The sequence below is a fragment of the Argentina anserina genome, chromosome 5, assembly GCF_933775445.1.
Source record: "Argentina anserina chromosome 5, drPotAnse1.1, whole genome shotgun sequence".
Lineage (NCBI taxonomy): Eukaryota > Viridiplantae > Streptophyta > Magnoliopsida > Rosales > Rosaceae > Argentina > Argentina anserina.
Genome location: NC_065876.1, coordinates 24993428 through 25013770, shown reverse-complemented (window position 1 = coordinate 25013770; position 20343 = coordinate 24993428). Strand labels below are relative to the sequence as shown.

Genomic DNA, 20343 nt, shown 5'->3' with positions numbered 1-20343 from the left:
ATTTTTTTTTCAAGCATGTAACTGAAAATGCCTCAATAAGTTTGAGTCCCCTTCTCACCTAATGCATAGTGTATGACCAAACAGGGTTAATTACTAAATAAAATAAACATGATTTCCTCCTTACTAAACCTTGGGTAATGGAAACATATATCAACATCAGAGTTCATCTGATACAAACCAAAACAAAATCCATAAATTGCTGGATCGACATGGTAATATATCTGACGTATTGGAAGAAACTTAAGTTTACCAAAGAAATAGCCGTAAGCTAGTTGAGGCATGTGAAATAAGTTTCATGCATGTAAAAACATTTCCGTTCTCCTCTAGATACTGATAGAATTCGACATTTTCTTCCAGTGTTGCACTCAAACCATTAAACAACTACCTATAATACTATAACTAATACGACAAACTTTTGTAAGGAATGAGATACATAGTATTGCCGTTTTGTTGAACCATCATATATCAATGAACTGATTACTCGGATCATGGAATTTTGATTGAATTTCTTAATGTTAAATATTTGACTTCTAAGGGTATCGATCAAAAGAAAAACAGGACTTCTAAAATGAAGTACCTATGTGAAAAAAAAATGAAAAACGAACTAAATATAAAACCTGCTATCAGTTCGTGGATGTAATTTAGCAAGTTTTCTGTGCATGTTTTCTCAACAAACAAGTTATTATATAACTACATGGATACACTTAAGTCAAAGAATAAAATAAAAAACTAGGAGCACGACTCACATGACGGTCTTGAATATGCAATTGGACCCCCAGGGACGACATTGTGTGAACTGTGATTGAATAATCGCTATGAAATCTCTATGTGGGTTTTTTTTTTGTCTGAATCTCTATGTGGGTTTAGGCAGAACTGAATTTTTATGAAAGACATGGTCCTCTTTATTCTCTTATATACAAAGGTATCATATTACCTATCTAAGCTGCCACTGGTCTCTAGAGGCATGGTTGGCTTCAATTTGGGAGTTGATATCAAAAGAAGCGTTCTTTCTTTACTTTTCCCTAGCGTATGGTTATTATTTTCTCATGTATAATGCGTGAAGTTATTTGTTTTCTTCTCCAATTAGTTAGTTTTTGATCAAACGACAAGGAATATAATATACATCTGCTAAGACCTTCAAATACATGTGAACAAGGCTGAAATTTGTAACCAAAAATGTGCGTCATTTGTAGTTTTCTGTGTATTCAACAATGACATCTGGATGTTGGTGTTGGATTGTTGTTTGAAGGCTAAACTTCACGGGCATGAATCAAGGAGCTTATATATCTTCACTTCAAGCTTCAGTTTGCTTGACTGCATCGGAAGTAATGCTATTATAAGTAACATCTAGCTGAAGCTCAATTTTCATCAAGGTCGCATAGGTCTCTAAACGACCAGTTGAGCACAAGTTTACGTCTTAACAATTTAGTCTCACAGGTGGGCTACATGTTGCCCAGCTTGTTCGTTTAGGCTCATTTTGTAGTTTGCCACCTTCATGCCTTTCTTAATTTGTCATTTTGATGATGCTTGGACATCGGCATTTTTTCGAAGAGTCCGTGACAATTGACATGCAACGTCGATCAACTATTGATCATCAACTCTGTTCGGAATTTTAATTCTTTCTGTTGGGTCAAGATAGTGTTGGTCAAGCCTTGCTGCAGAGTAAGCTTCAGTATGTTCTTAGCAAATACTATATATCAAAGTGATATATTACATAGTGAAGTTAATCATTTGACTCACTTTTCAGTTACATTTCAACATTTTCACCGGGTATATCTTAGAACATATATAATGTATAAATCAGTCCTGCAAAGTTTCATCCAATATAATAATTATTAAAATGTGGAAATATTATTGAATCACTTAACCAACCGAATATGTTCAACCTGAACCATTCGTATAAATCACGATTACAAAAAGTCAAAGATCATCAAAATGTATGAAACTTCGCTCGCATGAGTAATCTATACATTATGTTTAAAATATATACGGTGGAAATGTAGAAATGTAACTAAAAAGTGAATTAAATAATGAAATTTACTCTGTTATTTCAAAACGAACTTTTGTTATAGATAGGGACTGTCAGTTTCCGACCAGTTTACGATTCATATTGGGTGTATGTATATATCGTTATGCGGTTATCGGTTTGAACAAATTTAATTAGTGTCTATAATAGAATGAATGTACAATTTCTTATTTCTTTCTATGAACTGAATCTAATATTATTGTTGTCATTAGAAGGCGGAGGGCCTTCTAAGCGAAGATAATCATACATGATTCCCTGAAAAGGGCTAACACTCAATTCTCGAGTTAGAAATATGGTATTGTTTCCTTCGATCAGTGAAGCGCTTGGAATGTCCACATTGTATAGCCTGTAGAGTCCATGAATTCCATGCCTCGCGATCGTGTTGTCGTTGCCAATCTCTCCAGTAGTAAATAAAGGAGGATTCTTTGTTTCTGGGTCATTGATCCGAACCTAAAAGGGTTGAAGAAAATAAGTTATTACTAGCAACTAATTAAATAGCTAGGCACTTTACATGCATGAGGGTCAAGAATACTATAAGCTAGTGTTCTCTACCGATGGATTATCGATCAATATTTATCAAGCTAGCTAGCTAGCTAGTAATTTTGTAACAATCTTGCAAATTTACAAAGTTGATCTACATATTAGAATATATTGAACGATGGAGATATTAAAATGTGATCATGAAATTGATCAAGTGAGCTATTCCTTTAAAATACCAGAGTGCTATATATATATGATGTACATGCATGCATGAGATATTGTGTACTCTAATTAGATAGACCATGCCATGCATGCCATTTACTATATTTGGAATGTCGCCAACGTTATGATAGACACTTAGATTCACTGATTTCTTGCCAAGAGAACATGTTGTCTAGTACTCCATCTAAATAGAGATGATGTATGTATTAATAGATGATTAATCGGGTTCAAGAGTAATACTTGTAATTCAGAAACATGGGCTGTTGCAAGTGATATTCGCAGGTTGTAGGTATTGTTCTTGTCCACATTCTCGAGGTTGAACCTAATCTGCCATGTTGATCCTTTGTATGTGTTATTACTTGTCTTCCTGCGAACAATAACATAATAAGAGTTTATCTTCTTATCTAATCGCATATATGTGGTGGTAGCTAATTAACGTCGGTTTCATGATCTTTTCCAAAGAAGAACGATCGAAAAGAGTAAATGATCGAACCTGGTAATCTGAGCAAAGAAGAAATCATTTCTATAATCGCTAACTCCAACTGTGTAAACCAAGTCATTGTCAGGATATAACTCTGCATATCTTTCCCACAATCCATATTGTCTAAACCTGTCGATAACAATCAGCGTACGTACCCAAGTTAATTTCATGACCTATCTTTTTCAATAATTAAGGATGAAATTACAAATAAGTCTACGAAAATAAACCTGTCAGTGTGATTGACGTAGAGTTTGTTAATGTACTTCGGATTAGGAGCTGGGACATAAAATTCTGCAGCAGTTCGATCAGGGATGCCTATTTCCCACAGAGTTGGGCCAGTTCTCGGAGGCTCATAAACAAGTGTACCCACATCAACATTACCATCTGCAGCTTAATAAAATTACAGTAATTTAGGATTAGACGTACAATTAACTAGTAATGATAATGTATAATAATCTACCAACACAAAATAAGAAAAAGATCGAAGTAGAGGAAGACCTGCAGTAATAACAATTTCAGAAGCATATCGGAAATCACCAATAAAACCAGGAACCCATGCATAAAGATTATAGGTCCTTGGACGTACGCCACGAATGGAGAAGTAGCCGCTATCGTCTGCTTTGGTCCAGAATTGGTAACCCTAGGATTTTATATGAAAGTGTTATCATTGTTATGTGAATGTATATACAAATTGCTGTCTTGCTTAACGTACCTTGCATGAGATATCTAAAACACGGATATGTAAAACAATTTGCTTAACGTACATACCTTGCATTCTAGCTGCCATGATCCAACAACTCCTGGAGCTGCCAACCCAACCAAAGTTCCATTTCCGGGTACGTCTTTGTCATCCGTAACGTACCTATTTATACAAATTAAAATGCATGTAGTTGGTCTACGTTTTCCTGATCTAACTAATGAACTTTTCTTGATCTAGAGAAGGGGAAAAGGTCTAGTTAAAATTTAAATTTGCCGGTTGTTTGATGCATTTTCTTTAGCCCGCATTTCATCGAACAAGTGCAAATTAAATCATGCACTACCTACGTAAATGTGTGCAATAGCAAATTTGATTTTGTTTGCGCGCGCCCGCATGCATGGCAGCACGCATAGGCAGATTAGCGGGCGCGTGACCACACTCGTATCAAGAAGTTGAATAGCAGATTAAAGATCTGAAGCTAAGAATTAACATAATAAGTACCTTTCTCGAATTAATAATCTGCCGCTAACTGTACCTCGTTGCTTAGGCGACAGAAAGTCCATGGAAGCTGGAAAATCATATGGCCACCTTTCAACTTCATTGTTCATCTGAAAAATGCAAGTATCCACCCATTTAAGCTACAATACGCATGCACAACTTTTAAAAGTAGTATGGAAATTGAAGCTATGGACCTGGTGTTTAGCATCCTCCCATAGACGCTGGTAAGGGTTGGTTCCATCAACCAAAGAATTAAGATAGAAAAAAACAGGACCAAACACTTTCTTCCATGGCTCATTGGACTCAAATTGTAATATCAGTTCCTCTCCCGAGTAATGTGTGCTGTGAAATATCTGTTGAACATTTAGCTTTGTGCCATGTAAATTTGATATAACAAAATAGAGAAATTCTTAGGTGCGACCAACACCACTCGTATATGCGACCCGCCATTCAAAGAGCGACATGTGGCAATATTTTCCCCCAAATCAGCAACTCATCTATGTTCTTCACTTCTTCCTCTTCTTCTTCTATCTCTTGATTATTCTCTTCTCCTCTTCTGTCATGCCCGATCTTCACCACCACCACCTCCATAATCAGCCAAATAACTTGTGAACCATTCAAATTATCACCTCCCTATTCACTACCTCTCTTCCTTTCTATATATTCAACCCCTCTCTTTACTCCCCAAATCTCCTGGCTCTCTTTCCCCACTTCACTCTCGTCTCACCTAAACCTTAAATCCCCAAATCAGAAAAAAAAAAACTGATCTCTCAATTTCAAGAATAAACCTCATCATTACTTTACGATTGAATTGCTTGAGGCGTTCCAGCGAGAATCCATGGCTGCACCGGAGGAATCAGTGCTCAAGCGTCGGGCGACTCTTCGACTTCGGTACTCGCAGCAGAAGCCTTTCTATGACACTAGGAAGAGGACTGGATCGGAGGCTGTCGGTCTAAACGGCGTCGTTGTGGGCAAGAAAGCCAAGGCTTCCGGCGAAGAAGAAATGACATATCAACTGAAATACATACAGCCAGTGTTCTAAAAAGCGGCCGCCTAGACCGCCTAGGCGGCGTCTAGGCGCTAGGAGGTCACCCACCGCCACGCTTTTTGCCTTGGCGGTCATCTGTGGCGTTTTGTGAATTAAGCAGCCGCCTAGGCGGTCCTAGGCAGCCCTATTCAGTCCTAGGCGGCCCTATTCAGTCATAGGCGGTCTAATCAGGCATATTTAGTCATAGGCGGTCAACCATCACTTGACATTAAAAAAAAACTAAAAGATGCTGCAGCTCTCACTCTGTCTATTTTCTGAAAATTGAATCTCATCATCTCATCAACAAAAGAAGATGAAAGAAATATGAATATTAAGTTTGAGTCCGATATTGAATAAGTTAGGAAACAATTTGGAGAGAAAGAAATTGAGATTTAATATTATTACATTTGTTTCATTATTTATCTTTTCTTCAAATATTTTTTTATGGACTTTCTATTTAAGTTATGTGAATTTAGACTATTTTAAGTATTTTTAAAATTAATATTAAACATTATTAAATATTTTAATCATTAAAATAGTTTAAATATATGTATAAAAATAAATAAATATTTAATAATTCGAAACCGCCTAGGCGCCGCCTAGGAGGCCGCCTAACCGTCTAGGCGCTAGGAGGTGGCTGTCCGCCTGCATACCGCCTAGCGCTTTTTAGAACCTTGCATACAGCTGAGGAGTTGCTGATCTGGGAAAAATATTAACACGTGTTGCTCTGTGAATAGCTGGTCGCATATTACAGATGGTGCTTTGGTCGCACTTAAGCATTTCTCAACAAAATATATCGAACGTACGACATCGTTTTACGTTTTGACTTGAATACTTACGGCAAGGGTAGTGGGCCCCACATGTGAAGTGAGGCACTGCTTGAAGGGTCCTCCAGATTTGAACTCTTCACTGGGAGTGATCTGCCAGAATCCAACCTGCGAGTCATTTGCTATCCATCCATGCACTCGATTATATATGTTCTCAATCGAATATTGATACTTATCATCCACCTGAACAATATAGCAAACCGAAAATAGAAGAAGGATTGATGAGATTAACATTACCAAACCCTAACTAACTCTAATTCTGTTGTATCGATCAAAACATGATGCTAGACAATTAATATGTACTTTTCAATATATATACCAGTTTGACTATGCTCATTCTGTATGTGCAAAATACTCAAATACCTAACGCGGAAGAAATATGAGAAGCTAACGAGTTACTGTATATCAGAAGAATGAGAAGATCGAAAAGCAATAAGTACTTCTTCTTTGAACTCGGGCTCGACTGGATTGACAAGCAAGACGGCCTCCGGGTAAGCCAGGGATTGCCCTCTTCCGGCTGACCGATCATCGGGAAGGGGCATGTGTCTTTGCCTGGTGTCTGACAGTGCCATGTACTGAAACCTATGCAAAAGTTCAATTAAACTGATGAATATTACAATGAAATCTCATATCAATTGTACGTGAACATGTTAATCTAGTTAGAAGTATGATTTGATAGCTAATGAACGAGTGTACAATTTTTTCGGGCGCGTTCTCTAGCTACCTTCCTAGGTTTGTTGTTGAACATAAACCATATACATAGACATAGTTTCAAATTTTAATTTTAAAAAAAAAACATAGTTACAAACCAAATCCTACCAACAGTTGGGTTCTAAATAATGCACTAGGAATTTACTACTCGTACGTTCAAGACTCGAGCCAAAGCTGGTGCCTCTCTATTGGACCCTTGGGAGGTTTTATAATTTAATTACCGCATATCTGCTTGCATGAGATATTTTTTTTGAAAGAACGTGACCATCACGAGAAAGCGACCATTTGTGTTCTTTAGGATCAGAAATCACGAGAATGACTAGCCGTATATTGAAAAGAATTTATCTTTGTTTTTATTTACTGTAAGAATCGAGCTCCCAACTAACCCAGAGAGAAAACTAAAAACTTCTTATCAATTTCGTGGGGAAAAATAATAATATGAAAGAGAAAATGGAGAAGCTAGATTGTGACTTACTTGTCTTTCCTGAGCTTAAACACAGTCCTGGTATTGGTCAAGTTGAAAGCAGGCCATTCCTTCAAGTGTTCATAAATGGCGTAAGTGTAGAAACCCGACGAGTTACGAAGCAACACGAACCTTCCAAATACACGTCAATAACACAGTTATAATCGTTTTAATCATATATTAATGTAGCAAACTAAAACTAGCTAGTACTGAAAAAAAAAAGACCTTATGTCAATATTTAAGGGGACAGCTTTGCCCTCTTGAGAAGGATCCCACATTCTGGTGAATGATAGCTCTATCTGATCCTCAGTTTCTACTATAACCGTAAAATTTGTTCCTTCGATCCTGCAAGCACATTAAGTTAACTTAAACAGATAACTTGCATTCTTTATAAAAGGTCTCAGTAAACTTTATAGTTGGACAAAATGCATGTTCAACCACACATACACACATATATAGCAAGAAATTGAGCATTTCTGGTCACAACCGATCATTGCAGTAATATATCTGACTAAAATCTAAAACAGCGATACATTAAGGGAATTTAGTACGTACTGGTACGTACGTACCTATCAAATGCGCCTTTCTTTCTCGTAATTTCTGGTGCGGACCATACCAAATCCCAGTACCTTCATCGTTACAAACATAATTATTGAGTTGATAATTAAGAATACAAGATTGAACTCAGAGTAATTATTTTGTGTACCCGTTAAACCACGTGACACTGTCATATGGTGTACCTAATTAATCATATTACGCCATTGTATAATTAATAGGAAATAAATTTGCCGACTACTTTTCATTTGCCCACCCTTCTAAACTCATGTCATGTGTCTTTTCTTAACTCAAAGTTAGATCATAATTGAGCAATTAGATACATGACATGAGTTTAGAAGGGTGGGCACAAGGTGGGCAAATGAAAGGTGATCGGCAAATTTGTTTCATAATTAATATGCAAGCGATGAAAATGACAAAAATTTATTTATATATAAGAACCAATTGGAAATAATCACAGTAAAAATAGATCAATAACATTAAGGGGTATAACACGTGAGATATGTTGCGGGTATATATAATAATTTCTCCATTTTTAAGAATAGATGTGTTATCTACATGAATCTTTTTCTTTGAAATTAAGAAAAATAATCGTAATTTATTTCCTCATCATTACTAGCCACTCAGGGAAGGAATTGTTTACCATATATACATGTAATTCTATATAGGTATATATGGAAGCGAAGTTACGATACCCTTAATTGTCTAATAATTAATTATAACGTAGGAAAAGTAATATGACAAACTTTTATTACATTTTTCCTTAGTTGAACTAGATACTTTATTTGGAGTGTTGGAGCATATTGTGGCTTACATATATGCGTTATGTCCTTCACATTGTCCTTAATTCGAAGAATAACTCATAATACAACATAATATCATAAAATTGCATCAAACAAGCAAGAAACTGGTACCCTCTATTGGTTTCATCTGCAAGAACTTCAAGCAAATTGCTGATCTCCTTATATCGTATTCCAGTAACCATCCCCTCAGGCTTTGAAAGGTTGAGTTGGAGAATGCCGTTATCCATCACCACCTGCGCATATAAAGTAAATTCGATCAGAAACTGATCTTTCGCCTCAATGTATGCATGAAAAAGGTAAGCACACTTTTAATTCAGCTATGCACCGGCTTTGTTCATCTAATGTAATGATACGTAAAACACCGGTGCATGGTTGAGTTTGGGACTAAACTTACATATTGATTGAAGATATGCAGTTGTAGGCCTGTTGTATTTTCTGAAGCAGCGGCATGGATGAATGCATCTCCATCCAGAAATGACCGGCTGGAGAAGAGGAGAAGAATCATGGTAGCCAACTTCGCCGAAATCCATGTTATTGTGGAAAGCGAAACAATGGGAAGGCTTGGACCTTTGCCTAATCCAACAGGAAAGGTCGACATGTGAACCTTTTGGCCAAGCTTCTGTGAACAACAAACAAAAGGGTATGCTTATGATTTGTAGATATTCTACGTTTTTTTTTAAAGATGTAGATATTCTACGTTGCTTTCACTTTCTTCTGATTGATTGCTTTACTTTGTCGCTACCACTGTACATTTGTGTGTTTGGTGAACCAAATGTGGGAAAAGCATGATTCCTTTCTGGAGGAACAGATGAATATGTTTATATGGGGAGGAACTTAGCTAGGTAGCTGTTGAATTACGTACTACCGAAAATTAGGAAGGTGATCTCGTGCATGATCTTAACGGTTTGCTTAGCATTGTTGTTTGGTGAACTGTCTAGATTCAAACAATATAATCGGGTCAGTGTAAGAAAGTTTGATTTTACATTTATGAAAGATGCTATATACGCTTGGTTACAATATTTAATTCTTTTTATTAAGGTAATGAGGTAATGGATCGAGTCCATTGATAAATCGATCATACGTGCCAAAATTCTTATATTTATAATCATGCCAAAATCATTAATCTCACATATGCTAAATATATATGTAGATCTGTGATCACTATTAACTCTATGCAGTATGTACATATAATATCTGGAACGTAATGAAATATCTTTGGTTTTTACAATCTTTTTCACCAAAATCTACTCTTCAATTTGTTTTCTTTTTAAGGAATCTTCGATTTGCCGTTGTTCCTACAATTTCAAACTCGATCATATATACAATTCTTCATAATTCCCTTAAAAAATTATTCATGTTGGATGGATTTATAGTATGTATGCAGTCAGATCAAATAGTGCGCAGGTCTGTTTTGATCAAAAAATGATTTTTCTTTCGGTGCTGTTATTGCTATCCCACAATCTACTCTATTTACCCCAAAAATTAGTATATTATTGAAATACTAAAATATCCTAATATAAAATTACCCTAAAGGACAATAAGTTATTATAATTTTTTTATTTACACTATTTTTATTTTGCATAAGATGCTTTTTAACCTAAATATTAAATTAAATTAAATTCATTTTAGCCGTAACTCTTGTATTCACGATTCATTCATCTTCTATCACGATTGTTCACTCCATTATAATAATAAAATTTTCTACCAGTATCACTAATAAGTCTAATTGGCAGGTCTAACATTAAGTTCAACTTATACATGTGTGATGTGTCACATGTCTTTTTTTTTGTATTGAGGTCTGATTTGGAGCATTAAATCATTTTGTTGTTCTATGGTTTAATTGAATGATTAAACGACAATGAATGGGAACTTCAATTTAACACAATTGGGGTATCTTCATTCGTCTGATATAAAACATTAAGACCGAAGTCAATAGCTCATGATATTTTCTTAATAGTGATTATTAAAATAAATATGGAATTAAAAAGTGGTAAAAAGGTGAATAAAGTAAGTTTTAAGTTAAAAACATTATGTAGGGTACACAAAGTATTATTGAAAAGGGTATATCAGGTATTTGAAATGGGGTGAACAAAGTAAATCTAAAGGAAAAAAAAGTGTGACTATTGCCACCCCACTATCTACTTTGTTCACTCATCCTACTCATTTCACCACATTTTATATTTAATATTAAATTTGCTTATTTCACCCATTTATTTTTCCAAAACTGTCCTTAGATGATATATCGAATTGAAAAAGATAACTTTTAGAGATAATCTTTCAGTTTATTTTGCAGCAGTATAAAAGGAATGATATAATTTTCATATAGAATCATAACCTGATTCATATATTTCTTTCTTAATTATATATTTCTTTTTAATTTATTCTAAAAAATTAAGTGTTTATCTAATATAAATGCCAAAAAATGATCATAGAGTAACAACTTTGAGTTGTGGAAAAAAATCATAGATTATCAACTTTGAGCAATGAAAAAAGATTGATTTTGGTGTTAGAATTTTTATTTTTGATGTTCACCAAGTATTATAAAGATGTTATTAAGTTAACAGTAATTATTTATGATTTGAATAACAAATATCATATGAATATTGAATAAAAAAGATGAAATTTTCAATGAATAGAGAGAAATGTTTTTAGATTGAGTGGAAAAGATTAATATTTTATGATAAATTAAATATTTTTTGTATACATATAATTAATTGATTATGTATTTAAAAAAATTAGTGTACTTAATAGTCATTTTGCACTTGGGTAATATAGTCTTTTAGTAATTGAAAATTTTGTGGGGTGAACAAAAGAGTTAGTGGTGTGACAATAGCCGCACCTAAAAAAATATTGGGTGTAAAAAAAATATGGGGTGAACAAAATAGACTGTGGGGTGGTAATAACCTCACTATTTTTCTTTTTATAAAAAAATAGCAAGTCTTGGATTTCAGAAGTGAAAACAAAGTAAAATACTAGTTCTAGCTACAAAGATCTAGCCAAAGCAGAAATACCCATACCGGCCTGCATTTTTGTCCACTACACCTATGTCGTAGGGCTCGTCAACGAGTCGAGCCTTAGTAAATATAAATAAGTGGCGGGCTGGGCCGAGCCAAATATTTTCACAAATACGAAGAACGAAGCCCGCCCACCTAAAACGGGCCTTGCGGGCTTCTATTAGAACAAAAATATAATACTCTAATTTAAGAGTTTGAAACAATAAAAGAATTATTAGAAAACATTCTAAAAAAAGTCACAAATAAATTATAGTTGCGAAATATTGTTGATCGACACCAATAGATGTGATCGATATATATATTTAGGGACTCTGTAAAAATTTCATCCGTTTTAAACATGGTTTGACCGTTCGTACCTACAGTCAACCAAAAAAGAGGCGTTTTCACATAATAAAACTTCATTGACCGGGGTTTTGCCAAATAGGTTTCCTCCTTGCGACCACACACGATCGATGACAAAAATTATGTGATTTCAAATATGTAAACAGCTTTCTGCATTCGCATCTTTGTATTGGGTCCCCCTTATTGCATATTAGTGTTGTTTTTGGTTTACCTGAAATTCCGGCGGTCAAACGAGGTCCGAATTCGATGAAATTTTAAAATGATTACTAAATATATATATATTGATCACATCGGATGGTGTCGATTGATTCCAAGAAGTTTCCTTCATATAGTCGCATAATAATGTGATAGTTTTATTATAAAACCTAACATAAAAGGTTATGATACATTAGTGGACACTTCGGAGATCGACAACTCCAGTTCGAAATATGGTCAATCGACATCAGTAGATGTGATCAGTATATATATTTAGAAAACCCGTAAAAATTTCGTTCATACCAACGATCAACTAAAACAGAGGCGTTTTGACATATTAAAACCCCATTGACCAGGGCTTTGCCAAAATAGATTTCTTCAGTGCGACCGCGCACGATAAGTAACAAAAATTATGTGATTTCAGATATGCAAACGGCTTTCGGCGTTCGCAAATTTGTAATAGATCCTCCTTTATGACATATTAGTGGTGTTTTCGATTTACTTAAAATTCCGACGGTCAAACGAGGTCTGAATCGGATGAAATTTTTATAGGGTCACTAAATATATATACCGATCACATCGGCTAGTGTCGATCGATCCCGAGAAGTTTTCTTCATATAGTCGCTTCAAAATGCGATAGTTTTATTCTAAACCTAATATAAAGTTATGATACATTAGTTGACACTTAGGCGGTCGCCAACTCTAGTTTGAAATATGGTCGATCGATACCAGCAGATGTGATCGGTATATATATTTAGGGACTCCGTAAAAATTTTGTCCATTTTGGACATAGTTTGACCGTTCGTACCTAGGTCAACAAAAAAAAAGGTGGTTTGATATATTGAAATTTCATTGACCGGGGCTTTGCTAAATAGGTTTCCACTGTGTGACCATGCACGATAGGTAACAAAAATTAGGTGATTTCAGATATGCAAACGGCTTTCGGCGTTCACATCTTTATAATGGGTCCTCCCTTAGGATATATTAGCGGTGTTTTCGGTTTACCGGAAATTCTGACGGTTAACGAGGTCCGAATTGGATGAAATTTTTACAAGGTCACTAAATATATGTACTGATCACATCGGCTAGTATCGATCGATCCCGAGAAGTTTCCTTGATATAGTCGCTTCATAATGTGATAGTTTTATTATAAACCTAATATAAAGATTATGATACATTAGTGGACACTTCGGCGATCGATAACTCCAATTCGAAATATAGCCAATCGACACCAGCTGATGTGATCAGTATATATATTTAGGGAACCTATAAAAATTACGTCCGTTTTGGATATTGTTTGACCGTCCGTACCTACGGTTAACAAAAAAAAGGCGTTTTGACATATTAAAATCCTCATTGACCGGGGCTTCAAATAAGTTTCCTTAGTGCGACCGCACACAATTAGTAACAAAAATTAGGTGATTTCAGATATGCAAACGACTTTCGGCATTCGCATTTTGGTAATGGTCTTCCCTTATGACATATTAGTGTTGTTTTCGGTTTACCGGAAATTCCGATGGTTAAACGAGGTCTGAATTAGATGAAATTTTAAAGGGTCACTAAATATATATACCGATTGGTGTCGATCGATCCCAAGAAGTTTCATTCATATAGTTGCTTCATAATGCGATAGTTTTATTCTAAATTTAATATAATATGTGTGTATAATATTTTATTATTTAACGGGTTTTTACTGACCGGGCCAGTTCACACTTTTAATCTAAGCTCGGCCCTCTACTCACGGAAGTGGGCTTTAACAAGCTTTCTGACGAGCCGGGCTGGATAAAAGCTCATCGGGCTTGCAGGCCTCCACGTACTTTTAGGATCCGTGAGCTAAATGTTGAGGCCTACCTATGCCTCCGAGGCTCCGATCCGCAAGTCACGTCCTCTCGATCTAAATCCCCATCAACGTTAATTTTCATGCATATTTACCACTAGGAGGACACTTCCATTTCATAGGAGGCATCTTCGTCTTCTTCAATTCACTGCCTCCTGATGATGCTTTTTAAAATACTCAAGATGTCGGAGTGTCGTACTGCACATCTAAAGCCTCATAGGTTGGAAAGAGGCATTAATTTTTCCATGCTACCTTGTTACGCTCAAATCATACAGCCCATAAACCCACCAAGAAGACATCGATCTAGAACCTTATATACTATAGATGAAAGTCAATTGCAAACAGAAGTAAGCTTTCGTATTCGCTAGGAATATGGTCATATATAGTACACAACGTATGCTTTCGTATTCGCTTTCCTAGAGAAACATGTGACAAGCGAAAAGATTCTCCGACGAAAAAAAACAGTTCTTCGATCGATGAGAAATTCTCTAACGAGAAAAGTGCAGTAAGAAATATAAATAGCTAGGCAACTTCTGTAGTTGATGCGTTCCTTCAGTTGTAATATAAGAATGCATGTATATATTAATTCAATAAGCACAGGAGCAGGACACCTTTCCGGAGTTAATTACAGTTCCTAAACACAATAGACCAATAGAAGATTGGTGACACAAACCGATAAACAGAATGTACGTTTCTCTTGAAGATTGCATTGAATGGACCAAAAATAATTAATATGAAACAATATAAATTTTATGTGTCTACAAATATATATGTTGCCGCTAATTCTTTGTCGGCCTTCGAACTCTTATTTTTCAGTAGTGAGGTATGTCCATTGATGAGTCATTGAAACTCTGATGAGGGAAAGCCGAGCTTGTGAAGTGCAAATAGGGATGCGTATTGTCACATCCCGCCAAACTTAAGCAAAATTTTACCTTGAGCATTCTAGGCGGGTCCGGAATATGGTGGAACCCTTTGGAAGAACCTAGAAGATGTTAGAAGTCTCAAGAAGCCTTGGGACATTTCCGGAAATCTCTAGAACCTTGGAGAGGCTAGTGAAACTGGACTATTCAAGAATCCTCTAGAACACTCAAGGATAATCTCAAAGTCTTATAGATTTGGATAGACTTAAGGAGAGTCATCTAGAACTCTCTAGCCTTGTAGATTTGGATAGACTCAAGGAGAGTTATCTAGAATATACATAGTCCTAGAGGTATCTAGAACTTGTAAAGTAGGATGAGGAGGCCTATAAATAGCAAGGCACCCCTCTCATTTACACCATCAAGTAATCAAGCAAGCTATCAAGCATACTTGTAAGTTCTCTCTTGTTCAATATAAGTTCTCTTTCGAGATATTCTTCTTTGCCTTTCAATTGTTCTAGCAGGGCATTTGCGAGAGTAAGGCTGACTTAGCATAAGGGAGCTGCTAAGGCCGCACGAGTTGCATAGCAAAAGAGTAAGCTCGTGACAGTTGGTATCAGAGCCAGGTTCGATCAAGAGGCTAGCTCGACACAATGGCAAAGAACGGCAATCCTGTTGGTAGTGTTTCCGACGACACGCAAGAGAAGGGTCATGAAGAACTTGTCAACCCGACGGTTCCAAAGAAGGAACGAATGAAGGACATACTAGCTGCAATCGACTCACGATTAACCCAAGTGGAAGAGAGCGTGAGTGGCATGGGAGCCCAGGTGGAAGACTTGGAGGCAGAGGACGCCGCAATCCACACTGCGATCAAGGGCATGATGCTCAAGCTAGAGGAGTCCTTGCAAGGCGAGATAGACAAGGTTCGCGAGGAGTTCATGGGGGAACTCGCCCGGATGCGTGAAGTTCAAGAAAGGGAGCACAATAGCATGCTTGCACGCATGGAGGAGATGCAGGCAGATTCTGCACGCATGGAAGCTATGCAGGCAGACCTTGCCCTATGCAAGCGCGCACTAGCCGCGGGGGCTAGCACCAGCAGCAGCGTAGAGGCCAAGCGGATCGAGGCGCCAAAGCCAAAGAGCTTCGGAGGCATGCGCAACGCTCGAGAAGTAGACAACTTCTTATGGGGGCTAGATCAATACTTTGGGGCCGTAGGCATCATGGAGGAAGATGCCAAGATAAAGACCGCGTCTCTTTATCTCACCGACACCGCCATGTTATGGTGGAGGAGAAGGCGAGGAGATGTCGAAAGAGGTACGTGCACCATCTCTACCTTTGATGACTTTGTGAAAGAGCTTAAGAAGCAGTTTTATCCCGAGAATGCCGAGGATGAGGCAAGAGCTCGCTTGCGAAGGCTCAAGCACACCGGGCCAATTTGTGATTATGTTAGAGAATTCACTAACTTGGTGCTTGAGATTCCCGACCTATCCGACAAGGATGCTCTCTTCAACTTCATGGATGGTCTCCAATCATGGACCAAGACGGAGCTAAGGCGACGAGGAGTGCAAGACCTTGCTACCGCCATAGCCGTGGCCGAAAGCTTAGTTGATTTCTCAAGTCCAAGAGAATCCACCAAGCCCAAGGAGAAGAGGAGCAGCTATGCCAAAGGTGGGGGAGACAAAATCCAACGCAAGGAGGAGCCCCGCCGTGAGAGCCACTCGGCAAGGTTCAAGGATAAAGGCAAGTCAAGAGACATGCGGAGCTCGGACAAGCCAAATGACAACAAGTGCTTCTTATGCGATGGTCCGCATTGGGCTAGACATTGCCCACAAAGGAGAGCACTAAGCGCGCTCTTGGGAAGTCATCAAGGCGAGAGTGAAGCCGAGGGTGGCAATGGAGGTGCACATTTGGGGTCTTTGCAGGTGCTTAATGCTATCCGCTCAACACCCAAGGTCCAAGCCAAAGGTTTGCTCTATACGGACATCACCATATGTGGGAAGCCAACAACGGCGATGCTCGACACGGGGGCAACTCACAACTTTATTTCCGTTGAAGAAGCACGCAAGCTTGGACTTAAGGCAACAAATGTAGGAGGTTCCATTAAGGCGGTTAACTCACCTGCCCGCCCAATACAAGGAGTAGTTCGAGGAGTCAAGACAAGCGTGGGAGCTTGGTGTGGGAACCTAGACTTCTCGATTGTACCGATGGATGACTACAAGGTAGTCTTGGGGTTGGAATTCCATGATCAAGTCAAGGCATTCCCGGTGCCATTCGCCAATAGCTTATGCATTATGGATGGCGAGAGGTCGTGTGTGGTGCCAACAACCCGAGGAGCAAAGCAAGACATCAAGGTCTTGTCGGCACTACAATTCAAGAAAGGCATCAAGAGGGAAGAGGAGAGCTACTTGGCCATCCTTAGTGAGTTTGATGATGAGGAGCCAAGGCCTCAAGATGACATGCCCAAGGAGGTAGCAGCAGTTCTTGAGGAGTTCAAGGATGTATCACCCGCGGAGCTGCCCAAGAGACTACCCCCAAGGAGAGAGATCGACCATGAGATAGAGTTGGAACCAGGGACCAAACCACCCGCCATGGGTGCATACCGCATGGCGCCACCGGAGTTAGCAGAACTAAGGAGGCAATTGAAGGAACTTTTGGACGCGGGGTTCATTAGACCTTCGAAAGCCCCATTCGGTGCCCCGGTGTTGTTCCAAAAGAAGAAGGACGGATCTCTACGCATGTGCATTGACTATAGGGCGCTCAACAAGATCACGGTAAAGAACAAGTACCCTATCCCTCTCATTGCCGATCTCTTTGATCAATTGGGTCATGCACGCTACTTCTCAAAGTTAGACCTTCGTTCGGGGTACTACCAAGTGCGCATTGCGGAAGGAGATGAGCCAAAGACCGCATGCATCACAAGGTACGGTTCTTATGAATTCATGGTCATGCCATTTGGTCTAACTAATGCACCGGCGACATTTTGCACCTTGATGAACAAGTTATTCCACCCCTACTTGGATCGGTTTGTGGTCGTCTACTTGGACGACATAGTGGTATATAGCAAGACCATGCGGGAGCATGTGGAGCATTTGCGGGAAGTGCTCAAGGTTTTGCGGGAAAGCCAGCTATACGTCAAGATGGAGAAATGCTCATTCGCGAAGCCGGAAGTGTCGTTCTTAGGACACAAGATCAAGGACGGCAAGCTTATGATGGAGGATTGCAAAGTGCATTCCATCCAAGAATGGGAACCACCCACCAAGGTACATGACTTAAGATCTTTTCTTGGGCTAGTTAACTATTATCGCCGCTTTATCAAGGGATACTCGGCGAGGGCTGCACCATTAACTGACCTTCTCAAGAAGAACAAGGCATGGGAATGGACAACAAAGTGTCAAGAAGCCTTTGAAGACTTGAAGAAGGCAATATGCGAGGAGCCCGTACTTAGCCTACCGGATCACTCCAAGCCATACGAAGTGCACACCGATGCTTCCGACTTTGCCATCGGTGGAGTCCTCATGCAAGAAGGACATCCAATTGCTTATGAGAGTCGGAAGCTCAATGACACGGAGCGGCGCTACACCGTGCAAGAGAAAGAGATGACTGCCATCATCCATTGCCTTCGAGTGTGGCGACATTACTTGCTTGGAACCAAGTTTGTGATCATGACCGACAATGTAGCAACAAGCTTCTTCCAAACTCAAAAGAAGCTAAGTCCAAAGCAAGCAAGGTGTCAAGACTTCTTGGCAGAATTTGACTACACCATGGAGTACAAACCCGGGAAGGCGAACGTGGTAGCGGATGCACTAAGCCGCAAGACGGAGTTTGCAAGCATCTCGCAAGTCACTAGCCCATTGCTAAGCAAGATCAAGGAGGGACTAAGGGTAGACCCTCAAGCACAAAGCCTCATCACCTTAGTAAAAGAAGGCAAAACTCGGAGGTTTTGGCTAGACGACGACCTTCTCTATACAACAGGCCGCCGCATCTACGTACCAAAGTGGGGAAGCTTGCGAAGGGAGCTAATCAAGGAGTGTCATGATTCCAAATGGGCCGGCCACCCAGGTATGAAACGCACACTTGCCTTGCTAAAGTCCATGTATTATTGGCCAAGGATGCGGGACGGGGTCGAAGAGTATGTGCGGACTTGTCTAGTTTGCCAACAAGACAAGATAGTTCAGCAGCAGCCGGGGGGCTTGCTAGACCCTTTACCCATTCCCGAGAGACCATGGGAGAGTGTCTCTATGGACTTCATCACTTGCCTGCCGAAGTCCGAGCAGTTTGGGAGCATCATAGTGGTAGTGGACAGATTCAGCAAGTATGCAACCTTCATGGCCGCATCAGCCGACTGCACCGCGGAGGAGACAGCAAGGCTATTCCTACGCAATGTAGTCAAGCTTTGGGGAGTTCCAAAGAACATTGTCAGCGACAGAGACCCGCGCTTCACGGGGAGATTTTGGACGGAGCTATTCAAAATGTTGGGGTCAGATTTGAACTTTTCAACAAGCTTCCATCCACAAAGCGACGGTCAAACGGAACGCATCAATGCTCTCTTGGAGCTATACTTACGGCACTATGTGAGTGCCAATCAAAAGGATTGGGCCAAGCTTCTAGATGTGGCGCAGTTTTCCTACAACCTGCAGCAAAGTGAGGCCACCAACAAAAGTCCTTTTGAGATCGTTTTGGGACAACAGCCTACTACCCCTCTATCCCTTGCCACTCACTATGAAGGGAAGAGCCCAGCCGCATTTAAGTTTGCCAAGTCATGGCACGAGCAAGCAGAGTTAGCTCGAGCGGCGTTGCACAAGGCTGCCAAGAGGATGAAAAAGTGGGCAGACAAGAAGAGGAGGCATGTCGAGTTCAAGGAAGGCGACCTTGTACTTGTGAAACTCTTGCCGCAACAGTTCAAGGCCTTTAGGAAGGTGCACAAGGGCTTGATCCGCAGGTATGAAGGACCGTTTGAGGTGATCAAGCGCATAGGCAAAGTTTCATACAAGCTCAACCTCCCGCCCAAGTTAAAGATACATCCGGTCTTCCACGTGAGTATGTTGAAGCCATACAATGAGGACGAGGAAGACCCATCAAGGGGTATATCGCATCGGGCACCAACGGCGGTAATCACCAACTTCGACAAGGAAGTCGATGAAGTGCTCGCAGATCGGGTCATTCGACGTCGAGGCGTACCAAGTTACAAAGAGTACCTCATCAAGTGGCGAGGTCTGCCCGATACGGAAGCAAGCTGGGAGTCCGAGGATACGCTTTGGCAGTTCAAGGACATGATCCAGCAATACAATGAAGCGCGATGAGGGCATCG

The 20343-nt window shown here is 39.2% G+C and overlaps 1 protein-coding gene across 1 annotated transcript; it reads right to left on the bottom strand.

The window, feature by feature from the left end:
• Nucleotides 1-2203: 2203 nt before the first annotated feature.
• Nucleotides 2204-9388, bottom strand: LOC126796032 (probable rhamnogalacturonate lyase B). Its single transcript, XM_050522793.1, is given in 14 exon segments — nt 2204-2476; nt 2969-3095; nt 3222-3338; nt 3437-3849; nt 3978-4071; nt 4408-4514; nt 4599-4757; nt 6271-6441; nt 6699-6840; nt 7445-7564; nt 7658-7777; nt 8002-8061; nt 8902-9023; nt 9185-9388. Coding segments are annotated over 14 exon segments (2229 nt in total).
• Between the last annotated feature and the right edge of the window lie 10955 nt (nt 9389-20343).